Consider the following 20,415-nt stretch of genomic DNA (forward strand, 5'->3'; position numbering starts at 1 on the left):
CGGCTGCTCGGGGCGGGGCGGGTCCTCCTGTCACCGGGGGTACACCGGGGTCTCGTTCTCTCCCTGCCCTGTGCCATGTGGCACCGGAGGACAGGCAGGATGCCCCGAGCCCAGCCCCGGGACCCGTGAAGGGCGGGGGTGACCCCGCTCCGCCCGCTCCCATTCGCGACATCTCCGCGCTGCTTTACGGCAGTGTGGCGCCTCCCGCCGCTCCCTTTCCGGCACGGCACACCCCGCCTCGCTTTCCGGCAGTGTGGCGCCCCTCCACCCGGCCTGAGCTGTCTGCCTTACGGCAGGTGTCGCGCGGCCCCGGTGCTTTGCGACAGGTTCCCGGTGGCGGGGCCCCGGTAGGTGCGATGGACGTGGGGGAGCTGCTCAGCTACCAGGTGAGCTCGGGGAGTTGGGCCGCGCTGGGGGTGTCGCGGCGCCCTGCGCGGAGGTGACCCCGTCCGTGGCCCCGCTGCGGCGGCAGCGATGCTGCTCCAGCTCCGGTGTGGCCGCGGCCTGGGGCGGCCGCCGTGCGGGGCCTCACCGGCCGCACTCGCACGGGAGCTGGTTAAAGTGCCGCTAAGTTTGGGGTGTCTCTCCCCTCTTCGGAGCGGTGGTGCTCCGTAGGAGCCGATTACCGGGGGCTCCGCGGCTTTGCCGGTGTCGCTTTGGCTACAGATGGGCAGATTGTGCCCGCCTGAGCTGGAGCGGAGCCTGAGCTCCTTCCGTGGCTGTTCTAGCGTGTCTGTTTCTCGCTGTTTTATCTCAAAACCCATTCAATTTCATTTTTATCAAAATGCGTTTTAAAAAGTTTTCCTTATAAAAGTTTTCCTTTACTCGGAGCGTTTTCTTCCCTTGCCCTTCGGTCACTGATGGCTCGTTGTGTGCAGCTATCGGGTGGTTTATTGTCCCGGAGCAGATTTCAGGTGTTCCTGTGAAACAGGGAATGAGGGCATGAACTGCATGAATATTTTGACACCTTGGCTGGGATAATGCCGGGCTTTGTTTCACTTCTCAGCCCGGCTGCAGCCGTGGGGATTCCCTGGGTGAGGAAAACACCCCGAGGCGTTTTCAGCCTTGTAGGTGTGGCCAGGTCTGCTCCGAGCTGAGAGTACGGAATTCCTGGTGCTTTCCTGGTGTGCAGGGAATTCCTGGTGCCCTCCTGGTGTGCCTCATTCCCTGGGGCACGGAGGTGAAGGGAGTGTCTTGCTGTTCACTCCGTGTTTGTGCTTTGGGAATGTGGTGTTGGGAGATGCTCGGGGGAAAAGGGGAAGTTGCTGTTGGTTTGAGAAGTTTCTCAGCAGTTTTCCCAATGGTATTGAAGTTTCTGGGGCAGGCTGTCTTTGAGAGCTCCACTGGATTCTTCCTTGATAATCTCCAGGATGTTTCCTTCTGTGGATTGCTCTGTCTCAAACATCCTTCCACATCCTGCTGCATCCAACAGCACAGCCCTGCTGCTCTGAGATCCACTCCACCTCTTTATTTATCTTTTTCAAATGTGATTTTTCAACATCAAATTAGAATTCTCATTTCTTACATTCCTATGATTCTTTGGCCTTCTCCACCCCGTCTGGGGCTTAGCAATATCATCCCTTACATGTCTGGGATGCAGTTTATGGCACAGAGAGGTAAACCTGAATGAACTTAGTCATTTTTTAACCAAGTTCCAGCTTGGGGTTTTGTTAGGTGGTTTTTCTCTTGCTCTCAGAATGTGAACTCCCCAGGATTCCCTCCACTCTGGAGGGAAGTGTCCATCCACTTTGCTTTGCTCTCTTGGATTTTGTGCAGCTTTCCCTTGGATGAGCTTTCAGCACGGGCAGGGAGTGATTGCTTGTGACAGTGGGGGCTCTATTCTGTCAAGGTAAAGAAGTGCTGCTTAGCTGCAGGGTATCTAAATTTTAATTCCATTTCTTGCTGCTAAAATTGTTCTTAGCTGTGGGAAAAAACATTCTGCAGCTTTCAGCCAACTGCTGAAATAGTTCCTGAAGGATTTGCCCTGGCTCTGTGCTCTCCTGGGCTCTCAGCTGAATGCAGGTGGTTCTTGTGTCACTGGCTGGGGTGATGCTTTAAGGAGCATTGGAAGTTAATGGTGCTGAGTTCAGGCCTCCAGAACTGGGTACAATGGTGGGTACAGGCGAAAGAAGTGGAGGAGCAGCAGGCAGGCAAATAGCTCTGATTCTGAGAAAATGAGATTCCCTTCTGTGAGGGCATTTGCTGCTGAGAGATGCAGGAAAATAGTTGCGAGCAGCAGATTTCACTGCCTCCCATCCTGTGGGTCAGGCTCTGCCTTTGGGGAGGGTGGCTTGAAGAAGATGGCCAGGGGAGGGTGGCTTGGCAGCTCCCCCAGCAGCTCCTGGTCCACTCCAGCCCACTCCCTGGATTTGGGAGCTCCCCTGCTCTGGGCTGGGCTGTGGGCTGGCTCAAGGTCTCCTTGGCTGTCCTCAATGCAGGGATGGTACCGGCTGGCAGGGAGGTGGTGTGATGCCTCAGCTCTCTGATTTTAATCTCTTGCTGCAAATGAGTTGGTCTTCTCAACCTCCCTCAGCACAACCCAAAATAATTGCTTTCCTCTTAGACTGTTTTGAATTTTCTCCTCTAAATGTGTAATCTGTGCCCTTGCTTCGGCAAGAAGATGTTCTCCCTCAGAGCCAAACTTGGCGTGGAAGACTGCAGGCACCGTGCCACCAATTCAGCACCAAGTGTCTGCCAGAACGGGAAAAGAAACCTCTTGCAACAAAAAATACAATTAAACAGCACCTGGCCGTTTATCCAAAGCTCAGGAATCCATAAACTTTACGTGTTGCTGCAAAACAGTTGCAGATGGTGTAAAGTGATGATTAAATATTGCTGCTGTTTGCCCAGATCCTCCGTGTTTGGTCTCTGATTACAGAGGGTAATTAAGAGGACAAAGCCAACTCCGGGCCTATTCAGAGTCTTCTTTCAGTTGTCCTGGGAGGGAATAAGGGAGGTTATTTGAATTCTCATTAACGGCAGATTTCATCAGTGTGAGTGATCATTGCAAACCCTGATTGTCAGTAAGATCAAGCAGCAGAGGAAGCTGTAACTGTGGGGTGAGATCTGCCTTCAGCACACTGGGTGATCTCCCCGGGGTCTGTCAGGGTTCAGTGCAGTGTGTACAGGGATGGATCTCTGTGTATCATCATTTCTGCTGCTGGTATGGATGATTTGCTGTCAATTTGCAATGTAATGGATGCATCTGATGGTAGGGGCAGCTCAGCTGAGCTGGTTGTTGGCTACTCACAGCATTATTACCCCAGTAGCTCCTCTGCTGCTGGCAGTTAAAACAAGGAGCCAACTTGATGGCTCAAGGGATGAGGCTCATCTGTCTGCCTCATCCCTTGGCTGTGCTCCTGGGAGTACAGCCCCACGCTGCCAGAGCTGTGCTCTCACAGGGTGGCACATGAATCTCTAGTTTGCTTCCCAGTGTATTGTCTGTGACCACCAAACCAGGGGTGTCAAGAAAGATCCCTGTCCTGCACTTCCTGATGTGTTCCTTGGGTGGTTCAGAGCCTTGCAAGGGAGGCTGGAGGGCACAGGGGTGCATTCCCTCTGAAATTAATAATCTGTATCCCTGTGGGTACCTGTCATTGCATTGTCATTGCATTTGCCTCAGATTGTGCGATTTTGGAGCTCTTGGGTCTCTGAGATTTCTGATTTTCCTGAGGTACCAGTTCTTCCAGATTTTAGCACTCAGATCCTGTGCCATTTAGAAGTGCTGTGTGTCATGCCTCAGGAAGAAAAAGCATGGGAAAGTGAGATTGATCGTAGCCTGGTTTATCACAAACATTGGAAACAAAATTAGGAAGTCATTGAAGATTCCTCTGGAGATTAGGATCCCAAACTGACAGCTGCTGTGCTGCTTTCTGAGTGGCTCTTTGGAGCAGCCTGGGATGTGGGCACAGAAGCTGCATCATTTATAAAGATTTATTTCAGATTTCATTAACAAAAAAATTCCTGAGCCTCACAGTAATGAGGTTACTTACAAAACAGATACCTTAGTAATATGAAACTCATGAGTATTTCCTGAGTAATATGAAACTACTGAGACCTCTCTAAACCTTCCTTATGTTTGGCAAAGGCTGAAGCAATCAGGATTCTGAGAAATGTGTGTTCTGATTTTGTGGTGTACTTAACCCTGATATTAATGTGCAATCACTGCTTGGAGGGAGCCCAGGGGCGCTGGCAGATTATTGTGCTTTGATTTAGGACATTGTTTCCCTGTTCCTCATGTGACATGTGGCTGATGCTGCTCCTGCTGCCCACACTGAGGTCAGGCTTGGCCTTGCCAGACCAGGACCTGTGTCAGGGGAAAGTCTGTACCAAAGGCTGGGCCCCAGGGAGTGTCTGTCAGCCAACAGACACAACCAGTACAGGAGGACTACAAGAGAAAGGGAAAGATAATCCTCCAGTTCCCAATTACCAGCTTCTGTTTACTTTATCATATTTGATAAACAGTAGCTTTTTTTAAACCCTTTTGTATTCATTGGTTTTTGTGTGGTGCTATCAGTGTTAGATTTAAATGAAAATGTCTGCTGAATAAATTACTGTGAATGCCCTGCATTCATCAGGAACAGAATTAAGCTTAGCTAACATAACAATTGAAAAATGCTTTTCTTGTGCATTTTCAAATGAATTCTAACTTCTTGCTAGATTCACCTTAGCACAGCTAAGTAAAAAAACCCCACATTTTGTTTATCAAATGATTAACTTTCTCTTTTCTACCAGAAAGGCAGAACTTGTGCAGATGTCTGTGAAGCTGTGGAATTGGTTAAATAAATGTGTTTGGACACAATCTGTGTGTTTGCTGAGTGAAATGCACCAGGCTCAGTGCAGCAACCTATGAGCTTAATTCTTGCTAGTTGGTAAGAGTCCTTTGCAAAACACAAATGCAAACCCAAGATGAAAATCAATGAGCAGAAAGTAATGCTTGCCTTAAATCAGTTGTTCATGACTGTGCATCCCTTGTGGAATGAGCAGGACCCAGGTGTTCCACTCAGGCCTTGGTTTCTTGGCTTTAATAAGCGCTGGTTGGGAACAGCAATGTTCTTAGCGAGGTTTTTGCATAACATCAATAAGGAGAGGCAAAGCCTTAATGCCTGCTTAATAGCGTTTGCCCGAATTCAATTACTGCCTATTGCCAGGCTCTGGCGGCGTTAATGATCACACACGGGGCACTTCCCTGATTTATCATAATGATTCTGCTCCGTGGTACAGAGCCTCCCCCAGCAATGCATAAATACAAAAAAGGGGAAAATAATTGAGATGGAAGCAAGGGTGTAAATTCTGATCTTGAGGATTGTGTACTCAGAGGAAATGGAGATGGTTTCATGATGGAGTTTTAGTTTAGGTTTTGTTTTGGGATGCTGTCCCTTCCTGTGGCACATGACTCTGCATCTGATAGACCCCCAGCTCCCTCAGCTTCTCATTACACCTCAGGCTTTGGTCCTTTTTAATGTTTAGAAATAAGAGTGAGGATTGAGATTCCAATTCCAAATTAGGAACATCCATGACAAATCTTGCTGAGATTTAGATGTAAATTTTGGGATTTATGTCACTAATAGCTGTATTTGTGACATTAATCTGTCAAAGATGGTTTAGGATGGTATTACCAAGGAGTGAATGGAAGGACAGAGGAAGGGCAGGGCCCCTTGTGACATCAAGGACATTGAGTAAGGAGTATGGATTTACTGAAGTTTTTTCCTTGGATGATGTCATTTAGAAGAGCACCTTTTCCTTATTCTCTTTATGGGTTTGCTGGTTGCTCAGGGAGTGTTTGAATTATTAGTTGTTGTCAATGACACATTTGTTTCCAAATGGATCTATGTGAAATTATATTTTAATGTACCTAGAAGATAAGTAATAGGAATCTGCTTAAAAAAAACCCAATCCACAAAACCCTCCAAGCAAATAAATTTTTCATTTCACAGAATCTCTGGGTATGCTTCCACGTCATGGCTATTGAATTATGAGCTGAGTAACTGCTTTAAAAGTGCATGGAGGCACTTTAGAAAGGTTTTAAGTCAGGAATGTACCATCTGTAATGGAAATGGCAGAGAAGATATAGAGAGAAAGCAGACAGATAACAGAGCTTGAACAGGTTTGCCTGGGAGCGAGCAGATACAGCTCTGATTTGTGCTAATGTGTTGTCTGGGAAACTTGATTCTGCATCTTCCCTAAAGTGGTGACAAGGTGGTAACCCTGAAAACAAGGTGATCCCAGCCAGGCTGCTGTCTGGCCTGCTTGTTAATTATAATTAACTCCTCATGTGCTTTTTGGGGCTGGCTGGGGGGTTTTTATTTTTTTACATCTCCTGAAAGCAGCATTTTCTCCAGAGCAGATGATTTACCAGGTTGTCATTGGGCTGTGCCACTGGTGCAGTGTGAGGCAGAACTGGAACCACAGCTGGATTCCCTTAGGAGCCTGCAAGGTTTATTACCCTCTGCAGCCCAAAAGTTCCCAACCTGCCAGGGAGCTGGAAATTCCATCTTGATGCTCACACTAGTGCCAGATCTGGCAGAAGAATGACACTGTCACTTATTTCCTCTGCATTTTTCTTTGGATCAAACATGAGAAGGATCTCAGTCTCACATGAAAGCAGGGCCTGTGTTCATGGAAGCCTGGTGTGACTTCTGCCATTTTAGACAGGGGTCCCACAGAGCAGAAGAGCAGGAGCTGCCTGCCAGGTGCTGTTTTATAAATTAAAATGGACATGTGTTAGACCTAATGAGGTTACAAAATCACCTACCAGGTGACTTGAGCAGTGTCGCAAAGTAAATGTGTTTTTGTTATTATTTTCTTATTCTTGATGCATACACTCCTTTTAAATAGTAAAGAGTAATTAAGCTTTGTTTTGCTGTAGTTATAGAGCATAGAGTACTTCTGTTCCAGCTTGGTTGTCCTTCAAAAATGTGAGAGACCAAATTTAATGTCCTTGGAGCTTTTGAGGGGAAAATTTTTTCTTCAGTTGCAAATACTTTTATCCCTTTCTGCCTGAATGAAAACATGGGATTAGGATTAATGGACTTCTTCTTGTCCTTGGCCAATTACCTTTAATTTTGACAATCAACTAGAAATAGTGGGATAAAATAATAGCAATTGTTTTTTCCAAGCAAACCATGATGTTTTGGGCACTGTTTAATCCAGTGCCAAGCCCCTGCAGAGCTGCAGCAAGCAGCAGTCCTCTTTGTCCTCCCTACTCTGAGTTGGGTTTATTCTGCTTTTGCTTGTCAGCAAACTTCAGACAGAAGGATGGGGGTGAAATGGGAGGCACACAGGAATTCAATATAGTCTTGTGTATGTTGTGGGTAAAAAATTATCGTTCCCTGCTGTCTGCTGAGCATATCAGTCTGCTGGCTGTGAAATGTGGGGTTGTCTGAGCTGAGTCAGCAGCCTGGGGTTCCTTGATGGGCAGCTGTGCCCCACTGAGCAGGGCTGCTCGGCCACTCCTTGTCTGTGCACTCTTTGTCCTTGCTGTCTATGAAGATATTTTCCCGTGAATTGTGTTCATAGATCAAAGAAGGTAGGATGTTGACACAGCTCTTGGCAGAGGCATTCATCTACTCATGTGATGTTCCACTTCACTAAATTAATTTCCTTTCCAGTTTTCAGAGTTGTTAAGTGTCGTGTAAGCAAATCTTTTAAACTTGTAAGAATTTCCTCTGTATGGTTTGTAATATTGGTATTCTGGTTTGCAAGGGTCACTAAACACTTGTATTCATTCACCTTTTATTTGTGTGACTTCAGCCTAACAGAGGGACCAAAAGACCCCGTGATGAAGAGGAAGAGGAAATCAAAGCACGTCGGAAACAAGCCAGTGCCCGAGAGCATGGCCGTCACAGGGAAGAGGAGTCTGCTGCCCTGGAAGAAACTGATGATGAGAAGAAGAAACTCCTTCAGATAATTGAGAGGGATGGAGAAGAGGAAGATGAGGAAGTAAGTCCTCTGGGAAAGGAGAGGCAGTGGAAATAACCAAACACTAAATCCCTTCTCTGTGATTCCCATTTCTTGCCATGTAGGTGGTGAGGCTTAACGTGATTTTTCTGTGCTCGTACAGCTTCAGGTTGTGGGTTTGCTTTCCTGCCCTGCGGGGTGTTCATTAATTTCAAATTTCTCAAAAATATCAGCTGAGGATTTAAAGTGGGCACAAAAGGGAGAAGGCTTTCAAGTCTAATCTCTGTTTGTTCTGAGAATACCCAGATCACCTTCTAAAGTATATTTTTAGGAAACAGTTTCTGTGTTCTAACCAATTTCCTGACTATTGTTCTCATCAGTACCCCCAACCATGCAGCTTCTCCCCCTCTTTGTAGCTGTGCAGCAGCGGCAAATAAACAAACATTCTTCTGTACAGGAAAGGTCTTGGGTCAGAGGAGGGGGGTGGCAGCTGTCAAGGGTAAATGATTTCAAGCCTTGGAGACAGAAATCCAATGCTGCATTGGCCTTTCTGCCAAGGGCCAGGGAAAAGATCACTTTATAAATGTGACACATGGATTGGTATAAATCTAGAAGATATTTGCTTCCTGCTGCCTGTGTCCTGTTTGATAAAAAAACAAGTGATATTCACCACTGCAGAATCGTGTAGCTTTGTAAAATATCATTGTCCTTTGTATACAGCATTGCCAGCATCCGTCTTTAAGAATCTCTCTCTTTTTTTGATGTTGAGCTATTGCCATGACAGTTGTTGCTGATAGCAGAGGAAGATAATGCTGGATTTCTGTAGCATTTCAGCTCCAGGGAGGATGGATCGAGAAAAGAGGAGTCCTCCTGACTGGCTGGAGTCCTGTGGATTCCTGCAGTGTGCCAGTCCCTCATCTCTGTCAAGTGGAGTCCTCCCAGCCAGACATTTTAAAGGCTGAAAGTCCAGACTTTAGAACTCAAATCTGTTGTTTATTACTTTGGACTGCAGTTAATATAAGTGCCATTAAAATGTGCTTTGTCCCAGTAAATTTGATGTGAAGAAGCTAATCTGTAGGACACTGCAATACTGAATGCAAATTCAATACAAGATATAAAGCAGATCCTAATGGAGATATCATAGTGATATGTGTTAGAGGAAGCAAAGAATCAAAGGGAACAGAAGGAAGCAGTGTCAGCATGTGTGGGTTGAAATCCCAGTGCAAGAAGAATGTGCTTTGGGCACTGTAGTATTGATTGGCTGAATGGGGTGGTGACATGAGCGGGATGGCAATGAGACAGGTTGGGCAAAGGAACGGAGGAAATCCAATCATAACTGAAGGCTGGGGCTGGTGTTGTTATTGTAATGGAGTTTACTGAAGAAATGGAGGTTTTCTGTCTCATACCAGATTGTTGCTTAGAGTCACTGACCAAAGAATCTGCAACACCAGCAGCAGCTCTTGATTTATTCCTGAGGGGCACTTGGCTAAAGATGGGAGGGTGTCTGGTTTGGTTTTTGTTTTGAGAGCTTCTCTTAAATAGTGGTTGTAACACAGTCAGAGGAGAGGGAAGAGGTTACACAGGGAAATCTATATCATCAATTTTTTAATAAAAGAAGTGCATTAAAGTCATAAACTAAGGAAAATGTTTGTAGGTGTCAGGGAGGCAGCCGAGGTTGTATTGCTGCTGTACAGTAAATATACAACTCCAGCTGAGAAACACCTTAGGAGCATTTACAAAATAAAGAGAAAATACTACAGTGGAATATTGATTTATTTTTTTCTTTAGGAAAAGGCTTTAAGATAACAGTGAAAGCTTATCCAAGTGAGGAAAATGCGGAAGAACATAACTTCAGGGCAGTTAAATGTAGACTTCAGAAAAACAATAGCACAACAAGGGACTTCTGCAGAGAAGCTCTCCCTGGGCACAGGCTGTGAGTGCAGGTTTGCTCTATGTCAGAAGCAAAAAAACCTCGATATGAGCTGGTGGTGCCAGGTTATAACAGGTGTGGAAGAGCAGCTCGAGGTCTGAGCTGGAGTGGGTGGTGATGGCATGTGAGGTGTTTGGCAGCTCTCTGCAGGGAGATTCCAGAGCTGGCTGGAATTCCCAGGGCCTGGGCCTGGCTGCAGTCCCACCACATTGCTGATATTTCTGCTGATATTTCTCCAGCCATCCAAAGCTCATTTTTCTGCCTTTTCTGATTTGGTCAGGAGGAACCTTTGGATGAAAGTTCAGTGAAGAAGATGATTCTCACCTTTGAGAAGAGATCCTACAAAAACCAGGAGCTGCGGATCAAGTTTCCCGATAATCCAGAGAAGTAAGACTGTGCTTAACTTTTCTCCCTTTGATTTTAGGTGTAAGCCTAAATAAATTGCTGGAATATAGAGATGTTTTCAGTTACATAAGGCTTATGTAACTGCAGTTATTGCCTTGTAGTTCTTATAAATATTATTTGAAACTGACTTTGTTAATTAAAAATGCTTTTGTTGAGACTCTGGTGCAGCCAATGTATGGCTGGCAGTACAAAAACCATCATCAGCAATAATTAAAGGTTTCATTCCATCATTTGATGTGAAGGTGTGTGCTTGCATACCAGCCAGAGGTCTGTATGGGGAGGAAATCATTTCATGTTACCCAGTGCTGTGGTGAGCAGAACAGCTGGGATGGGCTTCAAGAGCCAGATGTGTGTTTGTGTCCTTGAAGCCTCTTCCTCCCTTCAAGATGTTCTGTTATTCATTTTAAAGGGATTTCTTCCTACAGTTCAGTGCCATTATTTTTTGTCCAGTTTGCTGTCCTTTCCCTTACCCAGATTATATTTATGGACTTCAGACTCTTACAACCCACATACTAATACGTGCTAGCTAGGGAAAGTGCAGCACTCTGCAGAATTTATTTTAAAAGCAAGTTTTCTCATGTGTGGCTGCAGCATCTTGATTTTAATTTCTTCTTGAAATTCTATAACTGATTTAGAAAATTGGAACAAATCTGCTTATTTACTCTATGTAAATTACACAGTAGAAATGTTTATGCTGCTGCAGGATTAAACTTCAAGGAGCAGGTGTAGGGCAGGGAGGATAGAAATGCTGGTGCCATGTGCATCTGGGGTGACAAGTCCTATGTGGTGTCTCCTGGAAGGTAGAGGTCTCTTCTTGCCTTTTTGTTACCCTTTTTTTGTCTTGCCTCAGGTTTATGGAGTCAGAGCTGGATTTAAATGACATCATTCAGGAAATGCACGTGATCGCGACGATGCCCGGCCTGTATCACCTGCTGGTGGAGCTGAACGCTGTGCAGTCTCTGCTTGGGCTGCTGGGACATGACAACACAGATATCCTTCAGTTGTTAAAGCAGCTCTCATGGGAGAGGCTTTCTGCAGACTTTTCTGTAATCTCTCATATCCTCTTTCCTAGGCTCCTGTAGATGTTTTCCCCCTCTTCCTACCACACTGAATTTATGTGTTGGTTTTTCATTTTTTTCCCAGTGAAAGCCCTCTTTGTTCAAGTAATATTGATTCTGAATTTTTTTCAGTGCTGTTATTCTCCTTTCTTGTTTTATGACCCTTTCATCTAGTTTTGACTGGCAGTGTTAAGAGTGTGAGCAGATGAGCAGCACAGGAGAAGTGAAGGCCTGGACTTAGCAGCAATAATCTCAGACTGCAAACTTTGGAATAGCTTCAGTGAAAATTAAACTGTTTTACCCCTTCTTGCTGAGAGCTGAGCTGTCAGACTGTCAGCTGTTTGTGATGGACTAGTTCACCACATGCCTCACCTTAGGTTGTAAATGTGCCCTCTTCATGTGCCCATACCTTTGGTTTGGTGTGCACAGAGCTCAAGGCTGTGGGTGGCCCCTCTGGTTAAGTACATTTCCAGAGACAATTCCATTTCCATGCTCAGTGAGATCCAGTGTCACTGACCCTGATCCCTCTGTGCACCTGGCTTTTGTACCTCTGGAGCTCTGAGGGCATCTGAGAGAGAGCTTTCTATTTATGTACTGTTGATCAAAACCAGTGCCATTTTTTGAATATCCTGGTGCCTTGATGCTTAGCTGTCAGCTGGGAGCTGGCACTATGCCCAGCTCACTACTGTGCAGTCTGTAAAAGTAGACCTCAGACCGCTTTGCTTGTAAAATATTCTACAGCAGATTAAGCTGAAAAATTGTTACATGACTTGGGAGATTGCATGTCTGTGTCCTGAAAATATCTGTGGGTGGAGGGAGCAGTGAAGCCCTGTGGAAAGGGCACTGTGTGTTGACTTGAGTCTCAGGCAGTCCTTTTTCCATTTTTATTGATCCATGGCCTTAGGAAGGTAATTTATTCTTTGCTTCTTTATGTGTAAAGCAGGAGATAACACTTACCAGCTTTCCTGAGGTGTTTTGGAATATACAATGTGAAAAGGCCTGTTAGTGCTGCATGCTGTGGTCTGATGCACAGATCTTGGTTTTCTTTTTTAGCACTTTTCTTTATAGCACCATCTATTGAGAATTCATAATTCATTCTTTCTAAGTGGGTGCAGTGATCAGAAGCTAAAACCAAAACATAAATATTTTATTGCATGCCAGTTTATATTAGCGAGCACTGTGTTTGGGTATTTTGACTTGCATCAGGTGGAACCTTGATGTGGTGAATGCTGGTCCCTGCAAAACAGTAAACCCCACAGCTTCCCTTATCCAAGATCTGCAAGGAAATGGCTCTCAAATAACTGTTAACAATTTATGTTGTACAGAGGGAAGCTCCTCCCATGCAAATCCAATTTCGTGGTTACTGTAGTTTAATTATTTATTTTATACCAGACACCACAGACTTGTTTGTACTGTGTGCTTTTATACTGAATTTCTCATTCATAGGGAAAAAAGGAACAGTGGGAATATTGACTGGGATAGCAGAGCTGTTTTCCAGATAAAGTGCACCAGAGTACAGCTTGCTTTATACTGTCTGCCATGGAAAGCTTTGTGCTGGGATCACTGCTGCTGTCAAAGACTTGTCAGGGTTTCCAGTGTGAACTCTTTTTCTTTGCTTTGCAACTTGCCTGTCAATGAATTTATGGGTAGGAATTTGGCCTGAGAACTGCAATTTTGGGAAAAGTATATTTTGTGTTATAAAACTGCTGAAGTGTTTTGAGCTCCATTGGAAGCAGAGACTGCTGCTGCTCACATACAGGGTAGAAGCACTATTGAAGTGAAACATCTAGACATAAAACTGCATTGATACAGCTCAGGTTTTCTAATGATGTTTTGTTAAAACAAATGGGAAAATATTTTTTAAAATGAGTTCTTCAAGGAGAGAACTAAACAAATGGCTCTTTGAAGCGATTTAATTGTGGTGTCTTGAGGGACTAATGCAAGGAGACAAAAGAAATGTCCAAGGGGAGCAAATAATCTGCTGAATGATTCATACAGTTTTACACAAAACATGTGAATGAAAGATGATCACCAACAAGATTTTATTAATGAAAGACATGAAAGCTTCAAGCGAGGCTTTGCTTTACTATCTCCTAAATTTTATAGGACAGCCAATACTCTCGCTGCAAGCCCCAACAGAAGCTTCCCAGACAGGAATGCCCTGCATTATGAACTCTGCTGAATTCTTTGCTGTGCACTCTCAAAAGAATTTGGTTCAGTTATCTTTGTAGCACCCAGGAGACAGCAGAAATCTTCAACTGATTCCTCCCTGAGCTTTCTCTCCCACGAGCTGATGAAACCCCATTCCCTCAATTTGTCCTCATCCAACCCTGTATTAACCCTGGATCTGTATTAACCCCCAGATCACCTCAGTGGTCCTCTGCTCTCCCAAGCACAGTATGTCAAGGCCTCTCTTTTATTGGGACAGCCCATGACTGAACAAAATATTCTGCAAGTTGCCCCATGAGTGCCAAGGAAAAGAAAAGAATTCCTTCTGTTGACTTGCTGGTTTTGCTGTTGCTGGTGCACTGTAGTGTGTGATTTGCCTTTGTCACTGCAGTGACACTCTGCTGAGGTGACACTTGCCTGAAGTGACATGCTGGTGACTCTCCTGCACCTTGTCCAGCAGAAAGTCCAGGCTCTCTCTTGCAGAGCTCACCTCTCCAGCCAGCCCCAGCACACGGCTGAACCTCACTAAGAAAAGAAAAATGAAAATACTTTTCCCGTTGCTGCTTGTGTTTTTGAACAAATGCACAAATAGGAGACCTGGGAGCCTCTTTGTCAGCCTGGGCACTTGAGAGAGATCCATCACAAAGTGGTTATTTAGGACATTGAGAAAACCACAGCTCCTGCTCTGCCCTTGGGACGCAGGCAGGATTGATCAGTGTGTCTGAGAGAATAGGGAAGTGGGTCTAATGAGCTGGAATGCGTCTTGTCGTACAAGGGAGCTGTGCAGCAGGCAGGGGAGCTGTGTGTTATGCAGCCCAGAGTTAATGAGTGAAAATTGGGCTGGCAGAAGCTCTGCTGTTCCTGTGAGGGCTGTGGTTTGAGGAGTGTGCTGCCCTAATTGGGCTGGGCAGAGGGGGGTGATGCTCCTGCTGCCGGCGCTGCCCTCGTTAGGGGTGTGTGTGTATCAGGTTAGCAGGGCTATCACTGAGAGCAGAATACCCAAATCACATTATTGTAACTCATTTCTCTTTGCGTGTGTTCAGTCTTGACAATGCAACATGGTGCCTCCTTAGACCAACTCCAGCATGTTTGAAAAAAATAAGTAACTACCATGAAGAAACACTAAAATTGCCTGATACAGTAAGCACGGAATCACATTTGTTTTTATCATTCCTAATTGTTCAGATTCCCTAATTTTAGCACTTCTGGGGAAGGTCTGCTGCAGTAGTCTGTGTGCTCTTGTGTCTGGTACCCTGTGCCCTGCTGCTGTGATTGTAATGCATTTTATCACCTCACTAGTAATGTATTGCCAGTTGCTTTGGGGTCATGTCATGAACAAATTGGCCCAAGAGCCATCTGCTATTGATACTAAATGCATTTGTCTCCCTGTTGGTTGTCCTTAACACCCAGTACATGTTTCCATAGCTGTGGTTGACTTGCTGCAAGAGCTGACTGATATTGATACTCTCCATGAGAGTGAAGAAGGAGCTGAAGTCCTCATAGACGCTCTTGTAAGTAGGAAACCCCAGATTATTTCAGTGCCTCAACATCTGCCTCAGCCCAGCAATGAACACTGGCCCATGCTGCTGTTTGCAGCTGTGTCTTTGCTGCCAACATTGTAATGGAGAAGCCTGTTCTGAACCTGAGACCATGATGACTGTTTTTGATGAAATGCTAGAGTTTGAGGAGTGGGTGGTTGCACCATTTGCACATTGTTGCACCACTTCTTTTTTGGAAGGAGCAGTATCATATTGCAAAATTTGTGTAGGCTAGGGGATTTTTTGGTGCAGGGAGGGAGAATGAAGTAATAATATTTGTGGCTTGGACAGTGTCCCATTGAAAACAGGAGCTTTGTTTGCATTTCCCTTCTCTCCTGTGAAAAAGTGACCTGGGTTCACTAATGGAGAACTGAAATTTGTTACCCAAAGGACAGTGATGCCCTGTGATCTTTCAGTCTCTTGCACAGGAGACTGGTTGTCTTCTACCCAGTAACTTGTTTCAAGCCTAAAAATCTGGGCTTGAACTGGAATATCTGTTGGTGATGGTGGGATTTTTTTTTCTTAACAAGAAGTAAAAACTTGAAAGTTTTCATGTAGCAGAGCAAATGAACTTTAAGGATGGAGGAGGGTACAGAGGTAAGGATCCCTCTTGGCACAGAGAGTTAACCAACCCAGAAAATTACCTAGGTGGGTGGCAGCTGCATTGGTTGGTGTTAAGTGTTCCTTGCACACTTAACCCTCTGAGTGCCTCTTGGCCTCTATGGAGTGGATTTCCCCTTTTCCTGGTGTTTGTGTTGGGTGCCTCCTGCTCCCCAGCTGCAGAAGAGGAATACAAACACTCCAGAGAGGTGATGCCCAGCCAAACATGAGTTTTACAGGTCTGTCCTACCTTGGGGCTGGTGAATTGCTGCCTTTGAGCATCGCTATGGCTGTGTCTGTGTCTGGTTCTGTAACTATTGTGTTGAATTTGAAAGACAGGAAATTACAGTTTTTCTTTCGTTTGCTTTGTTTGGCTGCTCTGTTTTCTCCTACAATCCTTGTCCAGTCACTAGAATGTTTCCTTCCAGAGGTTAATGACAGTGCCCAGAGCCCAGTTCCTCCAGCTGGCCTCTGGGCTGCTGTTAATTACTCTGCCTTGGTGAGGAGATTGCTGGGTGAAGGAATTGGGAGAGAGGAGCTGCTAGAGAAGATGTTTTCTATAAAATATGTGGAGAGGTAGTAAATCAAGTGAAGTTCTTTCTGTTTTCATTGTCACCAGCTCACTGATAATAGCCATGTTTAGAGGTTTCATTGTCCTGCTTGAAAGAAACAGGTCAGGCCTATCTTGGGAGAAATGTTTAGATATCTGCTTTTTAGATTACTTTTTTATTTTGTTTAAGAAAGTAGGTAAAAGGTTGGAGGCTATCTGAAGGTTGTTGCATTGTTTTCTGCAGCAGCCCATATATGTGTTTTGTCCACATACTTACTGGGTCCAAAGCTGGTTAAGACTGTTTGAATTGGTAATGTTATTTTGTTTCACTGTTCCAAGCTCACCTCCACAATGGAAAGTTTGCCAGAGTCAAGCTGTGACTCTTTCCAATTCCAGTTTTAAAGACTTATTTTGGGTGGGAGCTCTGTGATTCAGGGACTCCCCCCTGCCTCTCTGGTTTTCCTTAACTCACTGAAGTCAACTTGGTGCATTCATCTTGAGAGGATTTAACTGCAGGACTTCAGCTGGTGACAGTTTAACTCTTGGATTTGGATCTGTGTGTGAGCATTGTTCTGTCAGCTTTTTGTACCTGTTAGGTGGAAGGTCTACCAGCAATGTAGGCAGGCAGCAGTGACCAGCTGTGACCAGCTGCTTGCAGAGCTGACATTCTCCCATCCACAGTGGTTTGTGAACCTCATGCTTCAGAATTCTGAGGGATTATTAATGAGTTCAGGCTAGTTCAGGAAATAAGACTGTGACAAGGTGCATGTTTCCCTCCTGATGGTTTTCTGTTTAATCTGAAACACAAAAGTTGTTTCATTAATTAGGGAAAACATAGTGACAGATTTACATGATGATTCCTTTGCTTCCTCTGAGATTTTACAGCAGCGTTTTTCTTGTCTTCTGGTCATATCTGGCAGGGTGTTTCCTTTGTCTCTTCTTTTCATTCTTGTTTCTTAACTCTTTATCTTTTCCATGACCCTGGGGATTTAGGTGGAGGGCCAGGTCGTGGCCTTGTTGGTCCAGAATTTAGAGCGCCTGGATGAAAGTGTGAAAGAGGAGGCTGATGGTGTCCACAACACCTTGGGTAAGTGACTGCTGCACAGCCCCTTGCTTCTTTCTGTGGTTTGTACCGAGGAGTGTGAATTATCCCTTCCTTTCCCCTCTCCTCTTTTTCTCTTGGACTGCCAGCACTGCAGTACAGGATCTGGTACAGCTTTTATTCAAGCACAGCTTGGAGTCACTCATCCCTTGAGCCAGAGTTTGTCCTTTGTCCTATGGGTGTATGAAAGGTGTCTCTTACCAAACCAGCTGTGTTGGGAGGTGCAGATACATGCATCACTGCACTGCACCAGAGGCAATCACAGAACTGTTTGGGCTGGTAAAGCTCTCTAAGATCACTGAGTCCAGCTCTTAACCCAGCACTGCCACCACCAAACCATGTCCTGAAGTGCCACATCTACACAGCTTTTAAAAACCTCCAGCAAAGTGCTCCACTGTCCATGTATTTACTATGAACATATCTGTGAGCTATACTTTGTTTCTGTTTTAGTAATATATTTAACTTTCAGGTAGTAAAACATTTGCAATTCATGGAAGGACATAACTGCCCCTCTGCTGCCTGATCTGCACAGCACAGAACTATTGCAGGGTGGTCCCACTGTTGGCAGTCACACCATCACCCACTCCTTGCAGTCCTTTGGGATTGTAATCTCCCAGGACTGTAAGACTGAGAGAGACTGGAAACAAGAGATTTGTAATTTTTGATGGGGAGAACCATCTGTTTTCTGTGTCTTTCTTGCCAGGAATCGTGGAGAACATGGCAGAGTTCAGGCCGGAGATGTGCACGGAGGCTGCACAGCAGGGCCTTATGCAGTGGCTGCTCAAGAGGCTGAAGGTGAGCTGGTTTCTCACTTTCCTTTTACAGACTAGTTAGCACAAAAACTAGGTGGAGAGAAGCCAGTTGGGCTTTTGTGTGTTGGAGAAGCCCAGTTAAGGACAAAAAGTTATAGTTCAGGGTCTATGTCCTCAGCAGTTTTAGTTTAAAGAGACACACTTAGGTTTTGTCTTTATAAATGTCTTGCAGTAGAAATTGTCTCTTTTATCTTTTCATATGATTCATATATGTTGAATTTCCATGTGTGAGTTCTGTAGGACTATGAAAGCTGACCAGCGAGAGGGGACACTAATATTAACCATTTAATGGCCTTTGCTTCCCACATTTCTAGCAATTTCTGAGTTTTAAGTGATGTCTGTGTTTAAATGCTGCTGGGGGCGGCTTTTGCTTTGAACTCAGCTAATTGCCTTTTAAATGAAAAGCTGCTTTTCATACTCTGCATCCTTTGACAACGAGTTACACACTTTAACTCTGTCTTGTGTGAAAAAAATGCCTAAACATTCACTGGAAAATGCTGTAGAAAAAGAATGGATAGTTCAGCCCTCTCACAGAAATAGTAAAGGAAATATAGCAAAGAAATTCTGGCTGTTCTCTAACCTGTCAGTAAGGCATTAGCACTTCCATGCTTAAATGTCTACATGATTAGAAAGATTCTGAGTTGCAGAAATTCTCCATCAGCTGTGTAAGTGCAGGTACCCCTCTGTGCACTTCACATCCTTGTTAGCAGAAGTAATCTGTAATTTCTCGCTACAGGTAGTAACATAATTATGTTCTTTGCTTAAAAATAAAAAGTGAAGTTAATTTTAGTCTTGGCAGGTAGGTACTGCTGCCTGCCTTGGAATTACTGTGGCAGCTGAAAGACTGAAAAACTTGGGAAAGCAAAATAATCCCAGCTAGGATTCCCCTGCTTGGTGCCACAGAACATGAATGCTCAATGGCATTCCAAGCTTGTGTAGGGTGTGTCTGATGTGTTCCCTGGCTGTGTTATCCCTGGGTTTGGGATGTAGGATCTTGCCTGTACAGGGTTGTGGGTAGCTAACAAACCCCTCTCCAGGTGCTTTGGCTCTTGGCAGTGCTTGGTCTTGAATCTCTCTCCCTGACAGATGTGTTTGGGATTAACCCAGGATCTCAGCAGCTGGGTAGAGCTGCTGTGGAATGTCTCTGGGATAAGTTTTAAGATCAGGGTTCTGTCTGAGCAGTGATGAGGACATCTGGTACACAGCACAGAGCATGACTTTGTTTCCTGACAACATTTCAGGTCTTATAATTGTATTGTGACTGTCAGAGCTGCATCAGAAGGCTCAGGTGGAGAGCTCATAGCTCACTTCTGCAAACACAAGCAGGGTTTGATGATGTGTGCAGTCTTAGGAGATCAGAATGTTGTTTCCCAGGATTTGCAGGGCAGCAGTTGGTCACACCATGGCAGAAGGTGGCAGGGTTGGACAGCACCGAGCACCTTCCCCTCTCCCTCATGGTCTGCCTGGAGGTGTCTCCTGGCTGCTGTCAGTGCCATCCTCTGCAGGGGGGTTGAGGATCATTCTGCAGAGTGGTTGGGGATCATTTGGAATGAAAAGCTTTATTTAAAGTCAATACTTGGTGGTGTTTGGGATCTTCCTGCTTTACATGTTTCTGTGTGTTGCCTGGTGCTTGCACACCATGCTTTGTTCCTTGCCAGAAGGGTGGGATGATTGGCCCAGCAGCCCTGCATAGGCAGGACTCTCCACTGTGCTGCAGGGAGTTGTGTGTTTGGGGAGAAAACTGGGTGAGTTTTTTCATTTTTGCTGTGTTTTAAGCTTAGGACTTCTGCTTTTTCCCTTCTTGAACAGTGGAGTATAAATAGCTGGTAACTGATGATTTTTCAACTTGTTTTATTTTATGAATCTCTCAGTAAAACAGGTTGCATTATTATCTAATTGGTTAATGTTCAGTCTGTTTCTGTAGATGAAGCAGCTTTGGCAGCATACAAAAACATTGGATCCAGTTCAGAATCCACTCTAGGGATTTTTTGAGGGGTTCAAATTCAGCATTTTCATTTCATTATGACTTTTTTAGCATATTTGAGGATGGAGGGAGTATCTGAAATGGAAGTTACGTGATTGTGCAGGCAAAACCCATCTCATGTTCTTCTGACTGACACTCTGATCCTCACAGGAAACTCTGGCAGTTACTATATGATGTTATTGGGATGTATGTTCTGAAATTCTGGTTTTGCTGACAGGCACTGACTTCCAGAACAGAGATAAGTGCCAGGCACCCACTTAACATTGGGGGAAATATATCGCAGGAAAGAGATTCTGTGTGGCAAACAACTGGAGACTGTTCTTAGGGGTTTTGAGCCAACTTGGCCAAACCTACTGATGTAGGACTAT

The 20,415-nt window shown here is 45.0% G+C and overlaps 1 protein-coding gene across 1 annotated transcript in view; it reads left to right on the top strand.

The window, feature by feature from the left end:
• The first annotated feature begins 226 nt into the window (after nucleotides 1-226).
• The window catches only part of CTNNBL1 (catenin beta like 1), a 47,287-nt gene continuing 27,098 nt past the window's right edge, over nucleotides 227-20,415 (top strand). Inside the window, exons 1-7 of the mRNA XM_074553518.1 lie at nucleotides 227-386; nucleotides 7,753-7,941; nucleotides 10,110-10,216; nucleotides 11,085-11,224; nucleotides 14,875-14,972; nucleotides 17,143-17,236; nucleotides 17,955-18,046. Coding sequence (XP_074409619.1) covers nucleotides 357-386; nucleotides 7,753-7,941; nucleotides 10,110-10,216; nucleotides 11,085-11,224; nucleotides 14,875-14,972; nucleotides 17,143-17,236; nucleotides 17,955-18,046 — 750 coding nt within the window. The 5' untranslated portion in view covers nucleotides 227-356. The remainder of the gene's footprint in view (nucleotides 387-7,752; nucleotides 7,942-10,109; nucleotides 10,217-11,084; nucleotides 11,225-14,874; nucleotides 14,973-17,142; nucleotides 17,237-17,954; nucleotides 18,047-20,415) is intronic.

This window comes from Zonotrichia albicollis, chromosome 17, assembly GCF_047830755.1.
Source record: "Zonotrichia albicollis isolate bZonAlb1 chromosome 17, bZonAlb1.hap1, whole genome shotgun sequence".
Lineage (NCBI taxonomy): Eukaryota > Metazoa > Chordata > Aves > Passeriformes > Passerellidae > Zonotrichia > Zonotrichia albicollis.